At 41.6% G+C, this 27,768-nt stretch overlaps 1 protein-coding gene across 2 annotated transcripts; it reads left to right on the plus strand.

Moving 5' to 3' along the window:
• The first annotated feature begins 30 nt into the window (after positions 1–30).
• Positions 31–24,190, plus strand: ppm1aa (protein phosphatase, Mg2+/Mn2+ dependent, 1Aa). 2 transcript variants are annotated; one of them, XM_035386758.1, is made up of 6 exons: positions 31–169; positions 1,426–2,276; positions 2,683–2,800; positions 5,914–6,025; positions 6,928–6,985; positions 21,159–24,190. In XM_035386758.1, exons 2-6 carry the CDS (start codon positions 1,443–1,445, stop codon positions 21,192–21,194), a joined length of 1,158 nt encoding a protein of 385 aa, XP_035242649.1. In that variant the 5' UTR covers positions 31–169; positions 1,426–1,442; the 3' UTR covers positions 21,195–24,190. The 2 variants fall into 2 exon arrangements, with proteins under 2 accessions (XP_035242649.1, XP_035242657.1); XM_035386766.1 differs by lacking the exon at positions 21,159–24,190 and adding an exon at positions 9,323–10,324.
• The last annotated feature ends 3,578 nt before the right edge of the window (positions 24,191–27,768 follow it).

Raw genomic sequence — 27,768 nt, forward strand, 5'->3', positions numbered from 1 at the left:
ATGAAGAGCAGTTTCTCCCCCCCTCACTATCGCTTTCTCTATCCCTCTAGCTAGCTAGAGCTAGCTAGCCATCTCTTCTTCGGTGTTTCTGTTCCCGGTAGCTAGCTAGCTATTCCTGCTACCGACCGCCTTTGTGTTTTTCATACCTCACAGCTCATTACGGATATTGGTAAGTTGCGAAGGGCTCTGCCCAATCCACATTTATAAAGAGCGGTGTCGCACTGGGAGGGAAAGTTGGTAATGTAAGGGGTTAGCTAGGCCGTGTAAATAAGGGGGCGCTTAGGCCTTGGTGACGGGAGGTCCGAAACCGAGGCCTTCGGCGAGGCAGTGTTTGTGTATCACTGTATTGTAGCTTGGCCTGCTAACTAGATCGATAGAGAATTGTTTGAGCCATAATACATTTTAATTCGCTAACTTGCCTACTTGCTGAGATGCGAGGAAGCTTACCCAGTCGCTAGCTTGTTCTTTGCTAGCTCGCTAGCATTAGTGATCGACGTTAAAGCTAGTTGGCTAACGTTATAGGGTAATATTTACAGTAGCGTTAACGGTAGTGTATCGCTGTCTGTTTCGATTAGGGATCCATTTTGTTGTGATTATTTAAAAACTTGCATACAGTTAAGTGAGCCAGATAAGTTAAATTGTTTTTTTATGCTTAGCTGTCTTATTACATGTAATTAAGTCAGATGAATTGGGCCTCGATGTTGAATGCTGCCCTGTGTGACCGATGTGACAGTAGCGAGCGAGACTAGTCAGTTGGTTAACTTATCGGTTAACTTATGAACAGTTAATACGTGGGTTGCAATTTTTCGATTGAACGTTGCTTTCTAGACATTTACGACACTTGAAACCCGAGTACCGTTCGCTAGCTACCTTATCTGTGAATTCAGCTGAACGGGTAACGAAGTTAAGCGCTTGTAAATAGCCATAAATAGGGGCTGCTAGCAACCCGGACTATATTTGTTCATAACAGTTGGTAAAGTCAGCTAGCTGGCTTCACGATATTAGCCCGTCTTTCATGTTTTGTAATAGGAAAGCATGTTCTGTCTTGTGGCTAGGTGCCTTTTTTGTCACAAGGTATTCAAATTATTTCTTAAGAAAACGTTAATATGATTTGTGCATGTCAGTTTGATTTCTCATATACATTTTATAAATTTTTTGGCCTTAAATATTACTGTTATTTTAGATGATGACATCTGTCAGTAAAGGTTGCTGTGTTTTTATTATATCATGATGCAATATTCTGTTGTGTACAACCCCAGTTTTATGTGAATTTGGCACTTCAGAGACACAAATAAAAATGTATCTGTACTCATGCATGCCTATGTTGTGAAGTTTCTCTAAAGCCAAACTGTTTTTGTCCTGTTGGATCTTAGAACAAATTCTGAATTGTTACTAATGAATGTAAATACTGTTTTCCCTGCCTAGACTAGCGGAAGGTAAAAATGGGTGCGTTTTTGGACAAGCCAAAGATGGAGAAGCATAACGCGCACGGGGACGGAAACGACCTGCGCTACGGCCTGAGCAGCATGCAGGGCTGGAGGGTGGAGATGGAGGACGCGCACACGGCCGTCATCGGCCTCCCCAACGGACTCGACCCCTGGTCCTTCTTCGCCGTGTACGACGGGCACGCCGGCTCGCAGGTGGCCAAGTACTGCTGCGAGCACCTGCTGGAGCACATCACCAACAACCCCGACTTCAAGGGCGGCGACCAGGAGCCGTCGGTGGAGAGCGTGAAGAGCGGCATCCGCACGGGCTTCCTGCAGATCGACGAGCACATGCGGGCCATCTCCGAGAAGAAGCACGGCGTGGACCGGAGCGGCTCCACGGCCGTCGGGGTGATGATCTCGCCCAAGCACGTCTACTTCATCAACTGCGGGGACTCCCGCGGCCTGCTGAGCCGCGGCGGCAAGGTGCACTTCTTCACGCAGGACCACAAGCCCAGCAACCCGCTGGAGAAGGAGCGCATCCAGAACGCCGGGGGCTCCGTCATGATCCAGCGCGTAAACGGCTCGCTGGCCGTGTCCCGGGCCCTGGGCGACTTTGATTACAAATGCGTGCACGGGAAAGGCCCCACGGAGCAGCTGGTCTCGCCCGAGCCCGAGGTGTATGAGATCGAGAGGTCAGAGTCCGATGACGAGTTCATCGTCCTGGCCTGCGATGGCATCTGGGATGTAATGGCCAACGAGGAACTCTGTGACTTTGTCAGGTCCAGGCTAGAGGTGACGGATGATCTTGAGAAGGTCTGCAATGAGATTGTCGACACTTGTTTGTACAAGGTAAGGTCAATTAAATATTTAACTTTTTTTCTTTTTCAACGGACAACATTGGCTATTATTACACCCAGAAGTTAGTCACAATAACATTCACTATGGAATTGACTGTCCAACATTGATAATGCAAGTGTTTATCATTGACCTGTTCTTAAACATTCTGAAGCAGTTATATATAGCATTATATGCATCACCACACAAACATGTGTTTGTTGTGGTTCTGAAAAATTGTGTGTGCGCCCTCTTGGCTGTTTTATATTAATTGATTTCATTTCATGAAATGCAGACTTTTTGCCTGCTGTGTTTTGTGGTGTTTTGCGTGGGCAGTTGGAAAATCCTGTTTCATTTGAACTGAGTAATGACCCAGTTGTTGTCCCCCCCCCCTCCCCAAATCCCCTTTCTTCTGGAATAGGGAAGCCGGGACAACATGAGCGTGGTGTTGATCTGCTTTCCTGGAGCGCCCAAGGTATCTCCAGAAGCTGTGAAGAGAGAGGCGGAGCTGGATAAGTACCTGGAGAGCAGAGTAGAAGGTGGAGCATCTAAAAAGGCTAATAAATAGCTATGTTGCACAAAGCCTCATGCTGAATGACGCTTATGACACGTACAGTTACCAGCTGAGCATAATTAATTGTGTTCTAGGATCCCAGCATTTAATGTTAAGGCTTTACAGATCACTTGCTGCAGGTGTAGTAGTCCTGAACTTTTCTGGGTCGTAGTTTTGAAGACAAATTAAACCCATGTTGATTTAGAAATTAATTCCCTGGTGGAATGCATTGATCATTCCGTCTTGAAACAATTCTGTACAAACAGAGCTCGTTGCAGTTGCACAGATTCTTGCTCGATGACAAAAACACGCCTTCCCTCTAAACAGGCTAACGTTAGCTGTCCAACTGTTGTGTGATCCTCTGTGAACGTTTTTAGGTTTTTCCACTCTTGAATACGTGTGGTGTGAAACACACCAGACTGAATTGTCAAACGCAACATGTCTGTCTATCATGAAAGCTGCTACTTGTAACTGTTGTTGTACAGTTAAGGGATGAAAACAGATGGGCCATTTTATATACAAGGAAGGTATGTCGTGCACTAGTGCACTGTTTCTTTCCATTTCAGTGTCAACTCATTGCCTTAGTGCACCACTTGTATTTGTATCTGCCAGCATAAGCATGCATTTCAAATGATCTTTGTTTGCACACGTTTTAACCACTTTTTGTCCGGAAAATTTTAGCACACTAGATTGATATGGAGAAAGAAGTCACTCGCCAGACAGCAAATCCTGATATTACTCGAATGCCCAAGTCATGTGTGGTGTCGGGTCCAGAGGTTAAGTCCTAATTTTTTTGAGGGAAGCAAATATGTGCCTCTGCTTCTTCTTGTTTTGATGAATGTGTCTTCAAAAGCAACAGCGACAGTCGGGTAAATCTAGACTACATTTTAGACCCAAAAAACTAAAGCAGAGACATTTTTTTTGGCGGGAAGGAATTGACACTTTTTCAATATCATACAGTATGCGCATGCCTGTAATTTATTTCTGCATGAAATGCAGATTAAATCTTTTATTAAATGAAGTAGCACCATGTCTCAAGGTAGTAGTGGAGATTTGCTTAAAAAAAAAAAAAAAAAAAAACATTCATTCAAACCATTTCAGTATCTACTATGTGCCTGCCTGTACTTTTTAGCTGCATGGAATGAAAATATGAACACTATTAACAAAGAAAATTGGGCCATTTTTAAAATCATGAGTTTCGTAAAACATGACTGTTCTGCTGTTTTAGATGCAGCAGATAATTTTAGAGTTTCTTGGTATTTACCATGGATGTACATTTTCAGTTATTAGCAGCACACAGTATTAGCTGGTTATGAAACTGACTCTGCTATTTGAAAAGCGGTAGCCTACATTTTTATTGTAGTTTGATGTTTTATGTTGTGTCGTTCTCTGCAGTTTGCAGATATTGATGGGTCGTTTGCGGAGTTAAAATTGCGACTTCGGTTTGAACTATGTTCAAGTGTGCAGTCGTAAGCTCGCGGTTTGGTTTTGGTTTGAATCCGAGTTGCCATAATCTGTCAGCCTCGAAATAGCCTCAGAGAAAGGTCAGGGTGGTCCGTGCCAGAAATCGTATTTTTTTGTGCCATTTTTGGTGTCACCAAAGTTGTCCTTGGACGTGGTAGCCTAGTCGGGCTGGAGGTTCGAGAAGAGCGGGTGTGAGCCAGTGCCCCACCAGTGCCAGCTTCTCACTGATTCTCTTCTACCTCTACCTGTTGTTGGCCTTTAAACGGAAGTGCCCAGATGGAATGAAAGGGGGAATGGGGTACTGTGGCAGTGGAGCAGGCTGGTCCCTTCAGGCTAGTAACAGCCATTTGTCAGTTCAGTGTAGCGTAGATTCTCAAAAAGCGACCTGTCTGAATCCAATAAGCCAATAAGAGCCGATGGTTAGGCTAGGGTGTGAACATGGTAAACTGAGTTTATAATGTCTTTACAGAGAGGGATTTGCTTACTCTGTAGAAAGTTGAGAGGTTTGTGTTATTTATTTTATTTATTTAGAAGTTGTACTCAATTGGTACATGGATGTTTTTGTTACCTGCTGGATTCTCTGTTGCATTGATTAAAAATTAAATTATTACTAACCTCCTCACTGGCACTAAACATTTTTGCACTCGTAAAAACACTAGAGTTGTCTGTTATTCAGGCAACCCATTCCCCGCAATATTAAGATACTAAATTATTTTAAATGGAATATTTCTAACATTTAAAATGATTAAATTCAAATTTAACAAGAAATGTTGAGAACTGATGAGTTCCACCATTTCGGTCATTTTGTCCAAAGAAGTATAATTCGCACCGAAGCACTAAATATAAACTGGCTTAAACCTAAATGGACCCAAGTAGCAGTGTTCACACAGGTCATTTAGCAGGAGAAATGGAGCCAGTGAAGGGGCATTCTGTTCCCTAGCCTGTACCTGCAGGTTGTCTGTGTTCAATTGACAGGTTTGTTTGAACTGTATTGAAGCTCGAATTTTCAAAGATTGAAAAAAAATGTGTTTTCTAGCCTTATATATATATATATATATATAGGGGTAAGTTATCGGTAGACTTTTTTATTTTTGTACGTTAGAACTTCAGTATGAGATATGTAGAGAGTAACTGTGATGTTATTTTAGATGTTAACAATGATTCTAATAAAGATATTTACTGAACCAATTCTGAGATCTTTGGCTTTTTTTATTCAAGGACTGTATTTAGGCATAGTTGCACAAAGTACCATGTTTCTCAATATAGTGTAAACGTACAACCAACTAACAAAATACTTAGTCTCAGCCTTGGCATGCTGACATATCTTCATATAAAAAATTACACCAATACCCGATGGTGTATATCATCAAATTGTGTAACACATATGATAAAGTACTTTTCAGACAACCAATGCAGTGTTTAAGCCAAAGAACCCTCTTAATTGTCAGAGAGTCAGAGAGGCAAACCCAGAAGTTATGTTTCCAGCAATCAGGTGCTGACCCATGTTACCGAGACAGCCTTGTTATATCAAACCGTATGAACATTTCTATTGCTGATAGTCTCGTAGGAAGTGATATGAATATTTGATGCTTCTGCCAGACAACCCACTTACCAAGAAGTCCTTGTGATTCCCAGAGATCATTAAGAAGCAGGGAGACGAAGGAGTGCCCGACTTAGTCCATGTGATGCGTACATTAGCAACGGAGAGCATCCCAAATCTCCCGCCCGGTGGAGAACTGGCCAGCAAGTGAGTGACCCCATGAGCGTCCTGCTAAAACACACACAGATACACTGCTGCTAAAGCTACGAGAACATGCTCACTGAAACCAAGCCTCTGCTCGTATCCACCGTGCACTAGCGCGTTTGGCAGAACGTTAGCGTTGAGACCTGGGTCAGCATATTCGCATATGCGTGGTGGCCAACAGTCACAGTTCATAGGCTTGCTGATGGCTTAAAAAATAGAAATGATAAGTTAGTGTGGAGCCGCTTCAGCCCCAGCTCTTCTTTTATGGACACCTTGTCCTGAAGCTGCTGAATGACTGAGGATGAGGATGTTTTAAATGGAAATGACCCGCTGTCTCATTCTCTGCCATGCTTTATCAATGTTTTAAAAGTACACCGCATCCCCAAGCCACATTTTTTTTTCCTATCAGGCCCTGGACGTATGGAAGGGTCATTAGTGATTAACAAACACATGAATTGGCCTGCGTTGCTTGTTAGCAGACTTTTGCAGTTTTACACGGCTATAACGTGCTTTAGATCCTGCAGTGGGGGACCGGTATTGCTCATGGAGCGATGTGCACACAGAGCCAACAGTGTGACTTCCTGAAAAGAGAAGCAGTGTTTATTCTTTCTTTCAGGCTGGCTCCCAGGGCCAAACAGTGCAGGAAATGTACTGCAGGTGCAGGCTTATAGCCTTGCTGTGCTGGGTGGCTGCCTTTGAACAGAAAAGGACAATCATAGCCCTTCGTTTTAAAGCGATTCCTTTCTGGGAAGGAAACGTCCAATAGAATGAGCTCTGTCACACAGTCGTGAACGTGAGGCTACGCCAGCACTTTTACTTGTTTAAGTGTACGTGTATTGTTAACAGCACACTCCTCAAAACCGAGAATTTGAATTAAACTGACCTTTGTCTTCTGCCCACTCTAGACGGAGCGTAGTCGAAGCAGTATACAACAGACTCAACCCGTATAGGGGCGATGACACAGTAAGTATCTAATTTCAGTCTCCTGCCATCTAAGCGCTTGTGTGTGCATGCTAGTGGAGGAACACGGTTTCGAGCTTTATTTAACTAATTGGTATTAACTGAACTTGGTGAGAGATGTGCTTGCGTCCGTGGGTAAATGTGTGGAACGTGTCTGTGATAACACACATCTCATTTCCCCTTCATGACTAATGGGGTAGGGGGCGTTGGGGGCGTTGGGGGGTGGGGGGGGGGGGTGGACTCCCTTTGAAGTCAGGGTTAAGTAGAACGCCTTTAATTTCACGGGGTCCCGTCCTTTCATTTGAATTTCACCCGACTGCCATGACATTGGCGAGCCGTCGTTCCATCGGCGTCGAGGGGAAGTATCGACGTTCAGACGAGTCGTTGGCGTTTCCTTTCGGGCCGAAGCGTCTGCCGCGGTCTCCCCGGGCGCCCCCCCCCCGCCGCGGCCGCGTCCAGCGCCGCGGATGAAAATAACCTCCCATGAATCAGTCATCAAACGCGGCGGCGGAGCGCGGAGCTGCGCTCGCGCGGCAGGGGCTATTTTCAGAGCGCCGGGCATGCTGGGCCGGGGGCCACGGGTCCACGGGCGGCCGCTGCAGACCGGGGCGGGGTTCTGACTGCAAAAACCGGCCCGGCGCTGAGGGAGGGGAATTAAATGTTGTCACGGTTACGTGCAAGGCCCAGCCGGTTCTTTTCACCCGGGCAAACTGAACCCAAGCAAATGGCGTTTATCTGCTCTCAGCCGAGTCACGACCAGCATGGTTACACCAGCGGTTTAAACCTCATAAATCAGTGTGCTGAAGGTGTCGCATGGGTCCATTGCTTGCATAGCCCACAGCTTTTGGGCTATGCAAGTCTTAGTTTTCTGAGCAGGACTTGTTCAATGCGTCTGTCAGGATTTCTGTGGGAATTTCAGTTGGTGGCTTTGAGTATATGCGTGTGTTTTGGGGCTCGTATTTCAGCATCTTCCTTCATTGGCAAATCAAACAAACAATATTCTTTCTTTCAAAATCCAACATTGGGTATCCTCTCTGTCCCAGATGTGGGCAATGGATAAAATGTGTGTATCAGCCGCCGTGTTAATGAAGCTCACGTCTCCGTCGTCGTTTCTCGTCCTTTCTGAGTCTGTGTTAATCAAATTACCATCTCTACCCCACACCCACTCATTCCCCATCCATCTGAGTCATCACCCTGTGCTCAGTGTGGTTAAACCCAGTGCGTAGTCAGTGTGCTTAAGCTCAGCTCATAGTGAAATGTCGACTGTAGTCCTGTCCTGCAGACTAGCTGTCCGGGAAGCATGCTCACAGAAGGCCCCTGGTGTGCATCAGCGGGCCTGGGGGGTGAGTGGTAGATGAACTGAAAGCATTCGGAATGGCTTGGCACAGGACCGAAACAGGCCCTTTTAGCGTAGCGATCGGTTTACATAACTGCTGATATGTCCAGGAGCTGAACATATTGTTTAATCACTCTGCCATTGCAATTACGATGTTGCGGAGTGATTAAACAATGCAGGGTATTTGCAACAAAAAAAAAAGGAAAAGAAAAAGATGAATGAATAATCGAAATGAACTTTAACTGACCCTAGCAATGCAGAGTAGTTGTATAGTAGTGTTTTAAGTACAGTAACTGTATACAGTGCTTATTGCTTTGATTAAGTAATTGGGGTGAACGGCAATATAGTATCACCAAGAAAGAAAAATGTGGCCTTCATGTGTTAACTGACTTCTTCTTTTATTACAAAAATTAATATTAATGAAATTGTCTGCTGAGGTAGTGTTACTGTGTGGAAAGTACATAAGTGTTTACTTGAAAGGGTTGACTGCTTTTCTGAAGAAGTTTGTTTTCTTTATTGTTCCTAAGTCAAAAAAGTAATATAAATTTTGTACAAGTAATTTATAGTAATTCATATTGCAAGGTATCCGTCAACTGCAACAAAATACTTAAATGTGGCTGCAAATACAAACTCCTGTTTTTACTAGACACTCAATCCCCCTTCACTGAATTACCTGGCTAAACTATTTACTATATGAATATTTCACATATAGTATCCAATAGGTGTTCTGTGGAAAATATTGTAGTAATAATCAAGTAGTTGATAGTCAGGCATTCTCCCTGGCTGATAAAAATGGCGTTGCAGCCAGGGAGTGTTTGTGGAAAACGATGCATCCCAGAGGGCCTGCGTGAGTTTGCTTCCGGACACCTAGCCTGCGGCGCGGGCGCTCTCACCACAGTCACGCGAACGCAAACCGGCCGGCCCGGGCTGTGTAGCGTAGAGCTTGCTGTGTTTGTGGGCCGCCACGACTCTAAAGGACCTCTTCCTCCTCTTTCTCTGTGAAGGACTCTGCGTCGGCCGACGACATGTGGTAACACAGCCTGCGTAGCGCAGCGTTTACAAACGGCCCGCCCAAGACCCCGAGCTCAGCAGCCCCCCCCCCCCCCTTTACGCCGTCAGTCCCTCCGCTTCGGTTTTAAAGAAGGGAATAAGAGAGGAGGGGAGCTGGAGACCCGACCCTGCAGTACTGCACCCATCTGCCCAGGAAGCTTCCAGTGCTCCTGTCCTTTTTTCCCCCTTTCGCTGTTTTCCCCCCTTTGCCCCCCCCCCCCCCTTCCTCCGCTTCCTCTTCTCAAAGCCGCAGCCCCCTGCCGCCAGGTTAAAACCATTTTATTTCCTTTTTTTTTTTTTTTTTTTTTAATCCATTGAAATTCTTCACGACTGTAATTAATTTGATACCCAGTTTATTTTTTTTTCCCCACCCCCTTTGTGTTTTTGTATATTTTTGTTTTTGTGAAGTGCAATTGTCTTTGTAAAAAACAAAAAACAAACAAAAAAAAGCCTGTATTTAATGCAGCTTTAGTTGAAGCAAAAAAAAAGAAAAACAAAAAAAAGAAAAGAAAAAAAGATAACCCTGTATGCACTATCTGCCTTTTTCCTGATCTTCTGGACTGCAACACACATCTGTTCAGAGAATGTTGCTGTTAGTCCTCTGAGTGATTTCTCTCCTGGTATTGTCCTTTTAGTTTGTGCTCTTTAAAGAAACGGGTAAATTATAAGCTCACAGCAGAGTAAGCTTTGTAAATCAAACAAAATCATGATATGCATTTTTCTTTGCTGTCGTTTGTGCGTTTTTTATTTTTTATTTTTTTGCATTCTTTTGTGCGCCCACTGTTGATTAAGCGTGTGTGACACAGCCCTCCCGCTTTGGTTTCCGTCTCCGGAAACCTGGGAAATACTGTAGATCTTCTGTTTTTCTCCCCAGTATACTGGGCCTGGCTGTGCGTGTGTGTGCGTGTTTGTGTGTGTGTGTGCGCACATACGTATGTGCGTGCCTGTGTGTGTGTGTGTGTGTGTGTTTACGCGTACGTGTGTGTATGTGTGTGTGCGCGTGTGTCTGTGTGTGTGTGCACGCATGCATGTGTGTCTGTGTGTGTGTGTGTGCGTGTGTGTGTGCACGTACGTGTGTGCGTGTCTGTGTGTGTGCGTATGTGGACTCTTGTATAGCAGAGTCAGTATTTTCAGGGTGGTGGTACAAAGGACGAGCCTGTCACAGGAGGGGGGGGGGGAGGGCAGGCACACTGACCATCACTCTCCCACACCTCATCAACATATCCTGCCATTACCAGGACAACACTAACTTCTTCTTTCTCACTTTATTTTGTGGTTGCTGTTTTTGGTCTCATACAAGGAGAATTGAGAGTGCATGTACAATACTCAAAGAACCTTGTCAGTTCCTCATTGGTCCTCTTAAAGGAGGTCTGAGTAACTCAAGGGGGGGGGGGGGGGCAAGACTCGAGCACAAAATACAGCAGCGTCAATCAGAGGCCGGAATTGGAAGCTAGAATCCAAATCCTCCCCGCCCAAGTAACGGGTTGCGTTAGCTGCTGCAGTCTGTCATTCATCTGGCGTAAAACAAAGTGTTTAAAGCCACCCTCCTCCTCCTCCTCCTCCTCCTCAACCCAATCCTTTGGACACATGTTTTGCCTGCTTCTTAAAGGTGATTTCAAAAATTTAAAAAAATAAAAACATTTAACCATAACTAAGAACAAATCTACCAGTGAGGAGCTGACCCAGAGCACCTGCGGTGGTGCAACACACTGTAATGCAGACTTCCCACTGCCTCAGGAGCCGGGGCTGGCTGCAGTTGCTGCTATACTGTATGACTGCTCTTTGCTGAGTTTTGCCCTGTCTTCTTTTTTCTTTTTTTATTTGTTCACTGACTAAAGCTATATTTAACACTTTGATATATTTTTGAGAGGTTTTTTTTTTTTTTTTAATTTTCTGCCATTAATGTTTTCAGAATGCTTTGTGGGGAAAAAAAAAAGAAAATGCTATGTAAGATTTTGACCTAAACTTTTAAAGAATAAATAATATTACTAAAGATAAAGACACTGATGATCAAAACTACTTTTACATATTTTTTTTGGGTATTTAATGGACGTTAATGGAACACTGAAGAGGGAAAGGCACCCTGGATGAATATGCTTGGGTTTTGTTCGCCTCTGGACCAGAGTCCTGTTTGTTATTATCCGTACAGGGTAATGTACTGGGTTTTGAAATTTTTTGAAAACTGACAATCTAATAATGTAACCCTAAGCCACAAAATTTCTTTGCTTCTTAACTGAGCTTTAAAAATAATAATTTAAAAAATAGGCCCAGATTCAAGTCCAGCCACAATGTGTTTTGTTCTAAACCTTTGGAGTCTGCTTCAAAACATGTTGCTTTTTTGTACAAATTCTTCATTTATTTCTATGACCATCAAGCTTCTAATGTATTTAATAAATGAGGTTCTAACACTTGCATGAATTGGTTCTGCAAAGTTCAGCACAAAATGCATTGTGGGTACACTAAAGAGTTCATGGTAGGTTTAATGGAAGATTAAAGATAAATTCCAAAATTTAACCCAGAAACACACTTAAGCCCAGTAGCATTTCTTTAATAACTTGTCAAAGAATCGAGTAAATTCCTTGTTAATATTTTTTTACTTGTACTGTTGGAGATAAAGGTCCGAAAAATCCCCTACAATTGGTAGATAAATTGGTGTATAAATTGTTTCCAGAATAGATGCAATTCAGTTTAATAAAAGCCTACTTTTTTCTTCTTGTATCACTTTCATTGTTTCTTTGTCATCGCAATGTCTTTGTAAACTCAGACTTGTGTGCTCCACATTTTTCAGTTTGACTTTTAAGGATGTGCTGACATTTTTCCATGACTGTGACTTTGACCTGCCTTGTGTGTACATACCATGCAGTTAATGTAGCCTTAATTCAGTAACATGATGTCAACCATCTGATCAAATGGAGAAAAATTTGTATTTTTCAGCATTTTATCACAATAAATGTTGCTGTTTCTCCCCTATCATTCTTTTTTGTGTGAAGGGAACCAATATTACATTAACTACACTACGCATCAAAATTTTGATTTTGAACTTGATGACCACCTTCTGTTTAAAGATTGAATTAAGATTTAAAAAAAACAAAAAAAAAAAACTATTTCATGGGTATGCCTTCCTCAGCAGCTAAACGTATTTCTGTGAAATAATTCATGTTAAATTTGTATTAATGTTTCAATATTTACACAAGCTTGCCAACAACAATATTTAAATTGACAAACATCACAGGCTGGTAGTTTAATATTAGAGTTATTAAATGTTTTCACATGAAATATAAGAATGTTTCAGGAAGTCTTATCTTCCTTCAAAATGTTTATATCGGTATCATTACAATGTGGATGAAGAAATAACCAGGAAGCATTGTTCTGTAATCCCCCCCCCCCTTTACCCAGTGTTGCGTTGTGGTGCCCATGCTCTGTGTACTTTTATTACGCTAGCATTGGTGGGCGAAAGTGCCACTTTAAACCTTTATCTGGTTTTTAATAGGATTTGAACTCCAAAGCACTCTACCCTTGTGAAGTGAAATTGCTGGATGCGTATGTTTTTATAAAGAGAAATTGTAATCAAACAGGACCATAAAAAAAACGGGAGTACAGTTCTCAAGTTTATACGTTCTCCTGGCAGTGACTCAGCTTTGTTGTCCCCGTGACCATTAACTACAAAACTAATTATGCACTTTTATCGGTTGTGTGTTGCTTGGCTGTCCTTTCGATGACTAGGTATGAAGGACAGCGCACCCTTTGTCTTGGTGCCCTTCAGTAATTGCATGCAAATCGAAGTTGTTATTTAGGGGGAGTGTGCTTGTTCAAGTTGAACAGAGGGGCACAATAACTGGCATGACTGTATATGCACATTTATTTGGGAGAAATTGTTAGCCCTGCACACATGAAAAATGGTGAATCAAAGATCTGAAATAAAGTGGATGGGTGGCCATCACAGGCTGCAGCTGGGGTGTAACCATAGGGAGCTGTTACGGGTACACCATGTGCACAAATTCACAGTACTCTGTCCACGTTTTCCTTTACCAAGAAACGGTCCCATATTCTTTCTGCTGGATTAATTCATATGGCGATGTTTCTAGAAAATGGAAAATATATATTCTAAGCAGCTCTTGGCTTGAATTGTAACTGGCACTGTGCAACGTAAAGAAACGGTCCTTTGCCTTAAATTGAAACAGGATTCTTGAGAAATTCATGAGATCAAGCTTGTTTACCTCTTACAAGGAGAAATAACGACCAGGGAACCTGCCTGTAACATGGCTTAGGACCAGAACCCTTTAGGCTAAATTTTAGCTCACTGACACACAATTAATTTTTCTTCTTTTTCTCTTCCAACACCAGGACAACTGGGTGTATGGTATGAATGTATCTAATGTATGGTATGAAGTCTCTAAGTTGGTCATGGTGTTAGTAGTTGCCCAAGCCATATGGATGCTTTTTTTACGTGTGTATATGTTCAATGAGAAAAAAATGGAGCGTTGTAAGTTTGTGGTTAAATCTCTTCCTTAAGGCCTGAACTCCTGTTTATTGCTTTCTCCTCAGAGGGTGTAGTGCCTTTCAAATTATTCAGCCAGTTTAAGATTGCGAGGATAGCCTTGATTCATGCATATGCAAATGAGTAAAATAAGACGGCACACACATCCTTTCAAAATCCTTTATTCCAGTTTTGCTGCCACTCGACACCTTTGTGGAAGTCGTGACTTTGGCTGGCAGCCAAAATGAATTAAAAGATTTCAAAGGGCCCTCGTGTTGATTAATTCTCCATCAGATTAGCACAATAACGAGGAAGACTTTCCTGTTTTCTGATTGATATAGTTAAGTAGAGTTTGTATTTGTTGTTGCTACTCATCTCTGCAGTTGGCAAAACAAAGTCGATTATAATTGCATATAAAAATGACATTTTTTGTGTTGTTGTAATTCCAAAGTAAAGGGAATATATTCCTTGCTTATGCACTCATGCTCTATTTTGTGATATTTGTCTGTTTTTCGTTTAGGTTTGATGGTTTTTAGTTGCAAGAAGTGATTTTAGTTCGCTGCTAAATGAGTCTCCATAGCCTTCCTCCTCAGTTTTTACTAATTGATTCCAAGAAGTGTGATGGAAAGGCAGTACAAGCAGACCTAAGCTGTTATATGAAAATATTCGGTGTACATTCAACTGAACATCTAAATATTTCCGCTATTATATATAATTGCAGCAATTTTTTAAAACAGGAGATTGGCCTTGTGTGTTGTAGCCAAAAGCATGCTTTTGGCCAAGGTTCTTTTGAAAGGTTCTGTCTTTCCATTAAGAATTATGCGACAACTAGTATCTTCTCTGTTGCATTTCACGTAAACACAGAATCCTGCTGAACCATTTAATATATCTTCTCAAAATGTAATTTCTGCTATGAAGCAGATATTTCCTGTGTTTTTAAGTGCATTAAAAAAACTTAAATCTGGATTTATACAATAATTTTGTTATGATATAGAATAATCTGCATTTGCCCCTGGTTAAATTTGTCTGTGGACAATAGATTTAGGGATTTATATGCACTGACTGGCCATAGTGAACATTGAAACGACCCCCATTGTTTGAACAGAGGTCATTATGGGTACACATTATTTTAAAAGGGCAAGGAATTGACAGAATGGCACTGACACGTGAAGAAGTCATCTGGCTGAATTGCAATCCTTGATTTATTGGAAAATTACAAGAGCCATTAAGTAAGTGTGCCTGTTTGGACACAGTTCAGGTATAGTGTAGCATCCACTAAAGAAAAAGAAAAAACCTAAAAAGATTCTAAACGCTCGTTTTATATAATGCATTGTGTAGACCTGCACAGCATATAACATGATTTGTTGGATCATCGCAGTACTGAAGTGGTGTTGTAACCGGATCAGCTGACCTTTGACTCCTTAATAACCGCATTACTCACTACAGTAATACTCATGTGCATGGGCAGTGTATCGCTCGCTCATGCATGTCAAATTGTGAAGTGGATGTTGCCGCCATATGGTCCCTGACGCAGTGCCATGAGGCCTGGGACGTTCTGCCCCGCGGTGCAGGCTGGGAAGGGGAAGGCAGCGCCGGGCTCTTCAGAGCGCGCCATGCAGACAGCCTGGGAAGACGTTTCCAGGGGTTTCTGTGGGTACGCAGTCTGACACACACACACACACACACACACACACACGCGCGTTCCGGGGGGGAGGGGGAGAGAGTTAGAGCCGTAATGGCGAACGCGGAGCCCCGCCCGCTCCGGGCCGAGGCGTGAATGTCAGAGAGGCTGACGTTAAGAAATTAATTACGCCGGCGCTCCCACAGCTGGCCGACCGCGGGGACGATGATCGGCTGTGGGTGGGATTACTTTAAATGTCAGCATAATGTCATGCGCTGTGCGAGAAGGTCGAAAGTTCAAATGATGCGCGGTGCCAGGCGGCTGATGAATCAGGTATGATTTCCGCTGTTGCGCTCCGCTAACTGAGAGACACGGAAGTGTCGTCCGGAAGCGGCTTTTCAAAAGCCTGTGAATCGCGCTGTGAGACGCGAAACAAGCTGGGCCTGCTGGATGAGGCTGAACAGAAAGCCATTTTTGTGAAAAAGCAGTGCTCAGTTTATATTGCCTGTATTGAAGAGATGCTATCAAATGTTCTGGTCACCTCAGATAGCCTAGGCTAGCATAACCTAGTCCGGGAGAGGGCTTTGTCTTTCAAGGTGTTTTAAAAACCTAGATTGCAATGCAAGGGTTTTCATTTTTTTTTTTTTCCCATTTCTATCAAACTTGAACCTTGATAGAACAAATCTCAAAGGAAACTGAAATATATGGTACTGGCTGAGGGGTTTTTCTATCCTTTGATGAAGTATGTTGCTCGTGCTTCACTATAAAAGATTATATGTATAAAAAGCATAAGATTGAAGCCACTATTAAGTGCTGCTTAGAAGCTGAAAATAATCCAGAATGATCTCTGTATTTTGAGTGTCATACTGGAAATAAAATACTGTGAAATCCGCAAAGTTCAAGGTAGCAATGTGTTACTCAGCACTACACAGTATTTGGTAGTGCTGTCGTTGAACATCCTTAGTACTAGTTAAGTTATGATCTCTATGCGTGAATTAAAAGTCTATTAACTCCAGTGCTGCATTCATTACAGTTCAGTCATTGAAACTACTATTGTACAGATAGGAAATACAGCACTTTTTTTCAATATGTCTACTAAATTAGTACATCAATGTTCAGCCTTTTCTAAGGTAAAAACAATTGTTGTGCTGCTAGTTTTCATTTTGGGACAGCCTCTTATTTTGGATATAATAATGCTGCTTAACATCCCGGAGGATCTGACTCATGATGTAGGCTAAATTGTGCTCTAATCCCCACAGTAGAGTAGCGTTGGGTACACACCTAACACATGAATGTCAAATGTAGCCATGGGCTATGCTAGAGGGCGCCAGAGTGATTGCTTTACAGAATGTCGCTTATGCCCAATGTACCATTTTGCCCAGAGCTGTTAACTAGGAGTGATGCTCCTCTCCTGATCACATCTTATCGCTTTTATCTTGTTTTATCAATACGGTGGTGCCGCACCATCCATCTTATGTTTTCAGCCAAATATGTCTAAGTACTACCATCAACTGTGAGGAAATTTGAGAGCCATTTTTGAGAAGACAGCTCAATGTGAATTTAGGTCAGATTTGCCTGAGGTTCCCTACACCCACCATACAGGCTAAATGAAGGCTGCTCATCTTTACCACAGACTGGCCTGCTTTTGGACCACTCTTGTTAAAAGGGTTCAGTTTTCCTCCCATTGCATTCTGTAACCAACCCAGCAACACTATACCCAAAACTATAAGAATATATAAAAATTATATATATATATATATTATTTTTAAATTGATAGCCTTTTTGTTTTGCCTCATGAATGGTCAGAATGAATTTGTTAGGATATTACTGGTGCATGAATGTATCAACAGAACAAAAACTATACTATACCTGTAACTAGCAATCTTTAGACCATCCAAATCTTTAAGCAAGTATGAATTTTACTGGTTAAAACCCCCTAAAATTTGTCTTAGCTGTTGGGGAATTGGAGTTTCTGTATGTTTGAAAGAGAGGTGGCTAAGGCCATTTGCATGTGCGATTTAATTGGATTTTTCCCTTTCTGTCTTTATGTCAAATAGGGGGAAATGTTCTCAGCAAATTAGATAACTTTCCAGGTTTTTTTACAGGTTTTTCTCGTAATGGACATTTAAATTAATAATCTTTTTTGAGGCGCACAGAAGCAAACACTGTAAAGTGGTGTTTTAATTATGCCATGCATTTGTTCCGCTGGTTAATGTGTTGTGCATATTAGCTTCCGTAGTCTTCGCCGTGGTGCACATCACAGAAAGCTGGCTGCAAACAGCATTATTACTGATGCCTCAATTCTGAGTAGAAGCAACATCAGTGCGGGGATTCAGTCAGCCCATTATCCACATTAACATGTGGACATTTATGTTTTTTTTTTTTTTTTTTTTTTTTTTTTTTTGAAGGCTACAGAAAACTCCCTGTTCCAGCTGAGGAGATGATGCCTTCTATGACATGCATGTCTTTCAGCAAAGCAAGAATTGCATGTAGTTTGGGTTACCAAAAAATAATAATTCACACATAGTTTACAATGTACCATGTGACACTGACAGTGTAGTTAAGGGCACCGTTAAGTTTGCTGGGACAAGTGGTGAGAAATTTAAAAATAGCTGGCTACAGTTATGAGGCCTAAAAAACTTGCCTGCTAAAACTGAAAATTACATCGGACATGATGATAACTTCGCTCACTGCATAGCTAATGGTTTGAAACATTCAACTGCAGGCAATTATAAAGGAGACAAATTGTAAAGGAGATGAATGGTTTAAAGGCATTGTTTTATCCAGGTTGTTGTACATCAGTATATTTAATTTGGGTCCACAAAAAAATAAGAGTGGATTTTAGCTATGCAAGATACATTGATTTGGGAAAAGAAAACATAAATATAACAAATATAAGAAATCACATACTAAATGTACCACATGACTTTATTTTTTATATTGAAATCTGTATGTCATTTTGCATCTTAGTAATTGAGACAGATAATTTGTTATTAATAGTGAATATACAGAGCTGATTTGTGGCAATGTTTTCTGACGTACCAATTTCTCGTTTCCAATTGGCATAGTCACAAATAGTTAGAGGTGTTTCATGTAAGCACTTGTCAGAAAGATAGCTGATAAATCATATGACCTGTGCCTTTAATTATTATCGTTATTGTTGATTCGGGGACACACACACTCAAAAGAAGTATCAAATATTTATAATCTTGTTTTTAATATGCCATCTGGGTTTTATAGTCATTTTTCAAAAATAAATCCAATAGAACACTAACACATGCATATGCGTGCTTGGACCCCCAATAAATATGGTTTAATATGACTGGACATAGTTCCGATTGCTAAAATTCACCATTTTTGAACAACTCTTATCTTCCAGTTCATTCTGCTTTATTACTGTTCATGCATGGCCTTGTTGTGAGTCAGTGAAATGAAACGAAAGCAAAACCATGCAGAACTGCAATGCTGCTACACAAATAACACCACAAGCCTGTTTTGTCCGAAAGAATGAAACTTCATGTGGCCAGAGGAGCATATTGGGTAAAATCTCACCCGAGTCGGCTGGATCGCAGCGGAACACAACACACACGTCTTTTTGTCTTCCGCGCCGCGAGCGGTAGCAGCGCCGGCGGCGCGGCCGCCCTTTCCGCCTGCATTGTTGAGTCCATGTCATGCTCTGTTTCTCTCGGTGAAACCATTATGTCCGGCTAATGCGGCCACGCAGCGGTTAGCCGCGAACCACCCTGGGGCCCCGTATCTGATGTCAGTGGGCTCTCTCCCAATTTACTTACAGTTTCAGATGCATTAAATCATTTTTACCGGGGGTCCTGCAAGGCATGGCAAATCTGCCGGCTATCAAACACAGTGAGCGCTCCCGGTCCAGCGAAGCCAAAGCTGACTGCTCTTTCATGCAAAATGCGCCGCCGACAAGCCCAAGATGCTGTTTTTTTTTACCAAGGTCAGCCCTAACTATTGCTTTCTCTCTGTGAAAATATCATGTTGTATGAAAATACGACCTTTTGAGGGACAAGCTTTTTTTTATTCCCTATTCTCCTTTTCCATCCCTCCCTCCCTCGCTCCCTCCCTCCCCCTCTCTTGTGGCCCGAGGTTAGTTTGTCACTGCTTTTCACACTCGTTCACAATGACACAATGATGGGATTGAGCCAACAGAACTGAGGCATAGCAGGCAGAGATGACATCCAGCTATGCTCTCTCCCCCCTCCCTCTCAGGGGAGTGTGACACATTTCTGCCTGTGCCCTGTGTGCGTTACACAATCCCCGGCACCGCAGCCCACCCGGCTCATTATCCTGCACCCCTGAGAAGCGTCTCGCAGCAAACGAAGGCGCCGAATCGGAGGGAAATGCTCATTAGTGTCAGCACCTTTCCTCATTAGCCCTTGTGCTGGCATCCTCTCCTCACAGGGTCCAGGTCAGTGTTATTCACTGATTTAAATATCTCAGGCTTCAGGGTTAAGCTTTCACTTAAGGGTCATGATAGCTGTTTATCCAGGTGTGAGCCTGGCCCGTTTATGTACGGGTGAATATTTCATGTTCTGTCTCTCTCTCTCTCTCTCTCTCTCTCCCTCTCTCTCCCTCCCTCCTTCTCTCTCACTCTCTCTCTCATGAAGGCTGTGGTTAGGCACCCAATACCCGTGCTGATTGGATGATTTACCCATCTGAAATTGCAATCATTTTTTCCCCATTATCCACAGGCTTGCAGGGTCACACGATACAGCAGAACGTATGGCAGGTGAAAACACATGCAAGTGTATACTTTTTTAGGTAGTAAGCGAGCTGTCAAAACAAAAATACTAAAAAAGATTAAATGAAAACAGCACTCTTAAATAAGGAGGATCTACTATGCCATTAATTGTTGACAGTCAGCAAGGGCATAGGGTGCCCAGCCTGTGGAAACTGGCAGCCTTTGTCACACATATACTCTGTGTGTATTTACTTATAATACAGAAATGCCTCATTATTTAACAGTTAGCAACCTAAAGCAATTCATTTAAAAGCCCTCAACAGGTTAATGTGATTAGGTTAGTAACCCTGTGTCTTGCTGCTTGTAACTAACATTACATGTTTGTGCATGGTTTTTTTGGACTTAATTTCAGGGGCACTTAACACGCCATGTGTAGCTTTGAGCAATTTATCCTTCTCTGGTGCAAGGTTATATGAGGAAGTCAGTAGCTTCCTCGTTGTTGCTCAGTCTGCTCCTTTCAGTGAACGACTTTTCGTGTGCTCGCGTAATGCAAATAACACTACTGTCCATTCATCCATCCATTATCTAACCCAGGAATAAGCGATCAGGGTCACGGGGAGGGCTGGAGCCTATCCCAGCATGCATTGGGTGAGTGGCAGGAATGCACCCTGGACAGGTCGCCTATCCACCGCAGGACACGCCTATATCCAACCCATTTGAATTTGGTGGCTGCTTGCATGAGACAAGGCCTGAGGCAGATGAGGTTTGCTGTTGGTGTTTGCTGCAGGACCACAGTGGGGTCTCCTCTGAGGTCCCAACGTAAGATTGAGTGTCCCACTGGTAACTCAAGTGTTGCTGGTCACTCTTTGTCTAGCGTCCATGGGTGTCTTCCTGCTGGCTTCATGCTGTGTGATGCAGTGGAATGGTTTGGCTCCCTCGGCATGCAGTCATCCTTCCGTGTCTTCACTGAAATGATGCTTTCTTCCCCAGGACCCTATCATCCTCTTCTTCCGTGGTTTCAACTAAATGGGAACAAATGGGATGACGTCCACAAATCCACAGCCGTTACTTTTCCTTTGTTTTTCGTTGTCAGTAATGTGGTGCTATGAGTGGTCCTATGTTGACGTAAGCACACAGTTAGGAGGGAACTCATTGACCCATAATGAACCCAATGGACCCTGCTGGTACGAAGAGTGCATAAGTGTGACCACAATGTGATCATCCACACAAGTAGGTACAGATTATTTTCCACTGAGTCATTGTTTGCATGCTTACTTTAGAGAGGCAACACAATTAACCAAAACACACCGAAAAACAAACCAGATACACTGGACCATTCACGTTGTTTTGATCTGATGTGAAGTACACAAAGCAGTGGAGCTGGTTGTAATCGTTCACTTAATGCAGAAGCCCACGCTGATGGACAGTGATTTGCTCGTTGCAAGAGGGAGCAGTTTAATTAGCTATGTTGTTAATACCACACATGGGAATTATGGCATTTAAGGAGACGAAAGGCTAAATGTATTGTATGGTAGACAATGAGGTAGATACTTGGAAATGGCCATCAGTCATTTGAGTTCTTCACACACACACACACACACACACAGGCGCAGACACACACATATATCCATAGCCTAGCCTATTTTCCCAAGACATCTTATGAGGGTAAAGATATTTTTGGATATACTATGGATGTACTCTAACAGATACAACAAACATAATTTTAGAGTAAAGTAGGTTGTAATGTTTATGAACACAAGAAAGGCATTTATGATCCAAGACCAACATTCCCTGATAAGTACATAAAGTATCTTTTTCCTGACTGATCCTATCACCTCTCTGTTCCAATTCAGATTCCCCTCTCCCCAATTCAGACCATTAAGCACTTCTTCACTAAATAAATATAACTGCCGCATCTCAGGTATAAATGCATCTCTAGAATGGGTTTGAGCAGTACGCTACACAATGGTGGCAAATGATGATAGCCCCAATTAATACTGCTGGCATCTGTATGATTCTGGTGCTGTTAAATGCAGTCTTAAGCATTATTACTGCAGGTGTCAGGGGTCTGGCAATTTTGGGAACTAGCAGCATCAAAATCACAAAAGGCTAAGAAAATAGTGAATTTTTTTTAGACATTCAGTTTTATTTAAGTAGTTAGTCAGCTTCGTTCTCAGCTTTACTAATTGTATTTTATTTATTTTGATTAATGGAAATATTCTATTTAATGAATAGTCTACTTAAATGTACAGGTCAATTTCTGGGTTTTTAGAAAAAAAAAAATTATTTCAGTATTGGCGTGTGTTAAAAATTGACCCAGGCAGTTTCTGTTTGCAATGATGGATATTTTAGTTACTTAGAATGTGCCGGATTTAAAATGGCTGGTATAGGGACATTCAGGAGTTTGTGGTTTAAATAATGAAAATACACTTCACATATCTCCATAGCAGCTTGTAAAGCAAAATTAGGGCTCCAGAGGTTGCACATGTGCTTATTACCTGACTATTCTTCAAAAATTACATTTAATATAATTTTCATTCAAAACTATCCCCCTATAACAGCCATTGCTCCAATCAGCTGTAACTATGGAAACTATGGAAACACACTTGCTAGGGCTGGGCTGATATTAAGCGAAATTAAAAACGCTGCATTGTGTTCGTATGGAAAATATGGCAAAATAACACAATGGAACGTGACATGATTCATAATTTGTGTAATATTTGAATTTTGCAGCGTATTGCTGTTCTCATTATGTGGTGAAGTACCTACAGAGGGCACCCTGGAGGGCACCACTTTTCCGTTTTGTACCACAGGTACTCTACTCTGGCCCCTCACTTCCCACCGGTCTGCCTGCCCACAGTTGCCCATGCTGTTACTGCGGTTTTGGCATTTAAAGCAGGGAATTTCCATTCTACTCCAGTTGAATTAGATACACTGTAAACATATTCTCAACCATTTTCCTCATGTTGGCAGCTGTAAATAAATTGTGTACCTAATCCCAAAGTTAGGACTTCAGAACTGCCCACAGACTAATTTTTCTCTAACCCAACTTCCAATGGTCCATGATCCAGCATATATCCATAGCTGTATCCATATACATACAAAACAATTAGTGTATTTTGTGCAAAAAGGAAATAAAAATTTTTAAAAACTTGAAAGTAACTGTAGGTTCCAGACTATAGGGTACAGAGGAGCCAGGCGGCCCTCTGCTCAGTTTGACAATGAGCCGTTGTAGGACAGGTATAGTATACTGCACCACTTGGGTTGTGCCTTTTCAGGATGAAGGAAAAAGTATGTGACATTTAAAAATGGCTAAATAAATGAAAGCTATTATGAATTTTGGTAGAGGTGGGGAACAGACTGAAGAATACCTACAGAGCTTAACTTTCATCCAGCGGAGAGCAAAATGAACTGGCGGGACAGCTTCAGTACAACAACCTTTCTTCTAAAAAGGATTCCAAATGAATTCATGGTGCTAATGAGAGATGTGCATTACTGTTGTGACATTAAAACATCCCTCTCAGCAATCTCAGACTACAAATAGGGACTCAAACTACACCTTACTGTCGTATGACATTACCACAGTCCACGGGGAGCACCTAAAGGTCTAACAGGTTCCTGTATTAAAATGTACTGTATCTAAGTGTTCTCTTGGGACATATTCGGGGCATGTATTTACATTGCATCGAATACTATGGGGGTAAAATCCAGTGTTCACAAAGTGCCCCAGGCCAGCCCTTTTCTCAGTCCCTGTACTGTTTTGCATATTTGTGAAATCTAAGTTAGGCATTTGATTACTGCTCAGAACAGTACTTTAATGTAATCTTTAATAAAAGTGCTGTTGCTCTAAGAATTCATTTTAATGTAGTGTATTAGCTGAGGGAATTTTTGTCAAAGATGTCCAGCGATGTCCTCAGAAAAGCATCTTTTAAGAACCATAAACAAAAGATTCATTTTCTGTGTGATGTTGCAGTCTTCTCAACACATGCGGTCACTATTCAAATAAAATCCAAATGAAAAGATGTGCTACTTTTCTTAATTGCTTTCTGTTACACATTCTCTGTCTCTTGCAGTTTCTCTCAAATGGCACATATTTTATTATCAGTGGATAAGTTAGTGAACTTTGAACACATTTGTATGCACTGTCTGCTTTTCAGGCAAATACTACAGATACAGTATTTACCTGCTCTGCTGACACCCAAAGATGACAAGTTTCCACTCAGTTAAAGCACCACACTGTGATTAGCCTCACAGCCTCAAATCTGGACCATGTCAGTGCTGACTGCGGCCAGTAGCTCCATAGGGTAACACAAAACTGGTGATTACCTCACCCTGAGTACAGGAGGGTTCTGTCGTTTCGGGCTCCGCATTGATAGCTAAATATCTAAGCTGACTGGGTGCCTGTGACTGCATGCGAAAGCTGCAGATGGAAGGTCTTCCTCTGACTCCACTCTGTGTGAGCTTAGCTGTAGTCTGCAGTGTGAAAATAAGCAGTCGGTGACATCATGTGATTTTGGAGGATAACCGTGGACAGTTATCTCCCAAATCGGCAGTGTGGTTCACAGCATGAACGTGGCTGTGGTTGCAGACAACTGGCTATTCCGAATTCTGGGGGGAATTGGAGATGCTCAGCCCTGGGTTGAATGGCAAATTAAAAAAGATGTCAATTTTCCTTTTTGACCTAACCTGGGCCGGTTTAAATCCACTCAACCCCAGGTGGGGCAACATAGGTCAGGAGGTAAGAGCGGTTGTCTGGCAGTCGGAGGGTTGCCGGTTCGATCCCCGACCTGGGCGTGTTGAAGTGTCCCTGAGCAAAACACCTAACCCCTAACTGCTCTGGTGAATGAGAGGCATCAGTTGTAAAGCGCTTTGGATAAAAGTGCTATATAAATGCAGTCCATTTCCATTTACAAATCCAACAGCCTCACCAATGTGGACTTCATCGGTGAATGACAGCCAAGCACAAAACCACAATGTATTGGTATAGTACCCAGTCAACATAGCTTATTTTGGTTCAACTGTTTACTACTTTTATTCAACTTGAGGCCAAGTTGTCTGTCAGTTCTTACTTAATTATTTAACTTGGAATTGTGCACACTGCCAATCATATGAAAAAAGGAGCTTCCTGACAAAACTGAATTGATTAAGTATGGGTCACAAAACAGCCCAACTTACCTGGAGTCAGGCTAGACCACATCAGTTTGAGATTTGCACTGACTGAGAGTGATGATGATAATCACCCATAGAACTTATGTAACCTGTTATTGCAGAAATGCTTGTTTGGGGACACATCCCACTTTTTATCTGTTAAGCTGTGTGTGTGTTTGCGTGCGTGCGTATGTGTGTGTGTGTGTTTGTGTGTTTGTGTATGTATGTGAAGGGGTGGGGGGTGGTCAGAGACTTTTCAGAAACTGCTTGACGTATTCATATAAAATGCAAATATCATAATTTAACGGAAAAGTGTTTGTCATAATTCAGCCAAACATTTTTGCTGAAGATGTGTAAATACCATAATGTATAGACTGAAGAAACTGCTGAAAAGCCCCAGCTCCCAAATTTGAGGAAGGCTACTTGGTCTACTGATTGTGCATTTTCTCAACTTTGACATAACCAGTTACAGAACAAACCCAGGCCTAGGAGACAAATAAAGAACACCTTCCAGCACCAGGATGTGGGTTAAAAAGCCATAGGAACTGAGAACAAAGGCCTGTTCAATGGGACATTCAGTGACTCAACAGGAACATTTCCGTTTTAAATTTGAAGTGAGGAGTGGGTCACTTGTTAAAGACAGGAAAACACTTGTCTGTATATGTACTCAGAATGTGTTATTCTTCGTCTTCACTGAAATTCTCAACTGGCAAAGGAAATAAAATTAATGCAGTCGTAACATTGGTAAGATTGTTGATCAATGATTCCATCACTTCAGAATCCAAAACTGCTCTGATGAAATGTGAACAATGCAACAATTTCAGACTGAGGAACTTTGACAGAACAACCAATGACAAATGTGACATTTACTTCTCCACTAACCTGAATAAATACACAGCATGCATGTTTTCATGTGAAATATGGTTAAGAAGGATTTGTGTCAACGTGTTACCATGGAAATAATTGTGAAAGATTTCTGGGCTGGAGCTCTTTGATATTGATATGTTGCATACTTTCCACTTTATAATCAAATGCCTTTTTGTCATTCAAAATAGAGCATTTATAATAATATAAGTGTGAATTATAATTAAGAAGTGCACATGACCTTTAAGTGACTCTCATGTAAAACTGATATTTTCCATTGACTTAGAAGATTCTCCTTATTACTTCACAATTCATATTTTGTAATATAGTATGTCGTATTATATAAATAGCTTCTCTGTTTTCAAAAGGATTTTCCACCAAACATGGCTTTTTGCTGAAAGCCCTTGATGCCTTATTCTAAACTTGAATTTAGGGTTGCCTTTTATTTTGAATGCCACATCTTTCTTTCTTAGTGAAATTCATTCCAAACACAGGTGAGACCCTCTTTTGTTGGACACTGCTATTGCACTCTGAAAGAAGAACTGTAGCCTAATCTTTATTCATATAATATATATCATATTGATATTCACAACAGCAGCACCTCACAGTATCCTTTCACAAATATACTTTTTTTTTAAGTCAAGTATACTTTTTAGATGCATATTTTGGCTTCAAAGAAACTGTAGATTTCCTTTAATAATCATTTCAAAGCAAGAAAAATAAATGTAATGCCTGCTTTTTTTGTTAGATATTAACCTGTCAATGACTGATTCATGTCATTGTGTAATACTTAAGATGAGTCTATTGTTGGTACTCTAATTGTATTGTTGAATTTTACATGTAAACTTTTTTTTGGTTTTGTAAGGACTTTAACAAAGGGGATTTTAATCTCAACTACTTTATTTTATTTTTTACAATCTGCCATGTATACTGTGTTCAATGCAGGTCTGATATACCTGACACTACTGTACATTTTAGACAACAGCATTCAGAGTTTGTAGAGGCTGTTATTATGGTAACTAAGGTCCTATTTCTGTTATCCACCAAATATCAGATATTTGCATTAGTTACCACCCATGTACAATATCTACAGTAACCTTTACAAAGTGGGAAAAGAGATTGTAGCTTATTTGCCCAAAAAATCTTTTATTCAAAATAAACAACACAATATCTTTTAAAGGTTGGTTTATTGACAGAAACAGTCCCTCTCGAACAAACAACAGGTTTTAAAATCCATTCTATTTTTGTTGCCATGAAGACTAGCAATATAGAATATCGGATACTGAAGAAAAAATATAAGTTGACCCAACAAAGAAATTAATAACAGACTGCTGCTTTAAGTGTCATAAAGAGCCTTCGCGTCCTTGTGGGCCTTTGATTCGATTTCAAATTCATTTTACGTACAACCTTAACCTTAAATAGAATCATGTTGGGATCCTTATTATCAAGGCACCCAGTTAATGTAACTGTGTGCAACATCTATGCGCAAGATAGCTGGCTGGCTAAATGTAGTTACAGAACAAGGCTATGCCTGCAGTCTGTATTCGATCATTTTAGATAAATACAAATATCTATAGCTCACTAATAT

Source organism: Anguilla anguilla, chromosome 1, assembly GCF_013347855.1.
Source record: "Anguilla anguilla isolate fAngAng1 chromosome 1, fAngAng1.pri, whole genome shotgun sequence".
Taxonomy (NCBI): domain Eukaryota; kingdom Metazoa; phylum Chordata; class Actinopteri; order Anguilliformes; family Anguillidae; genus Anguilla; species Anguilla anguilla.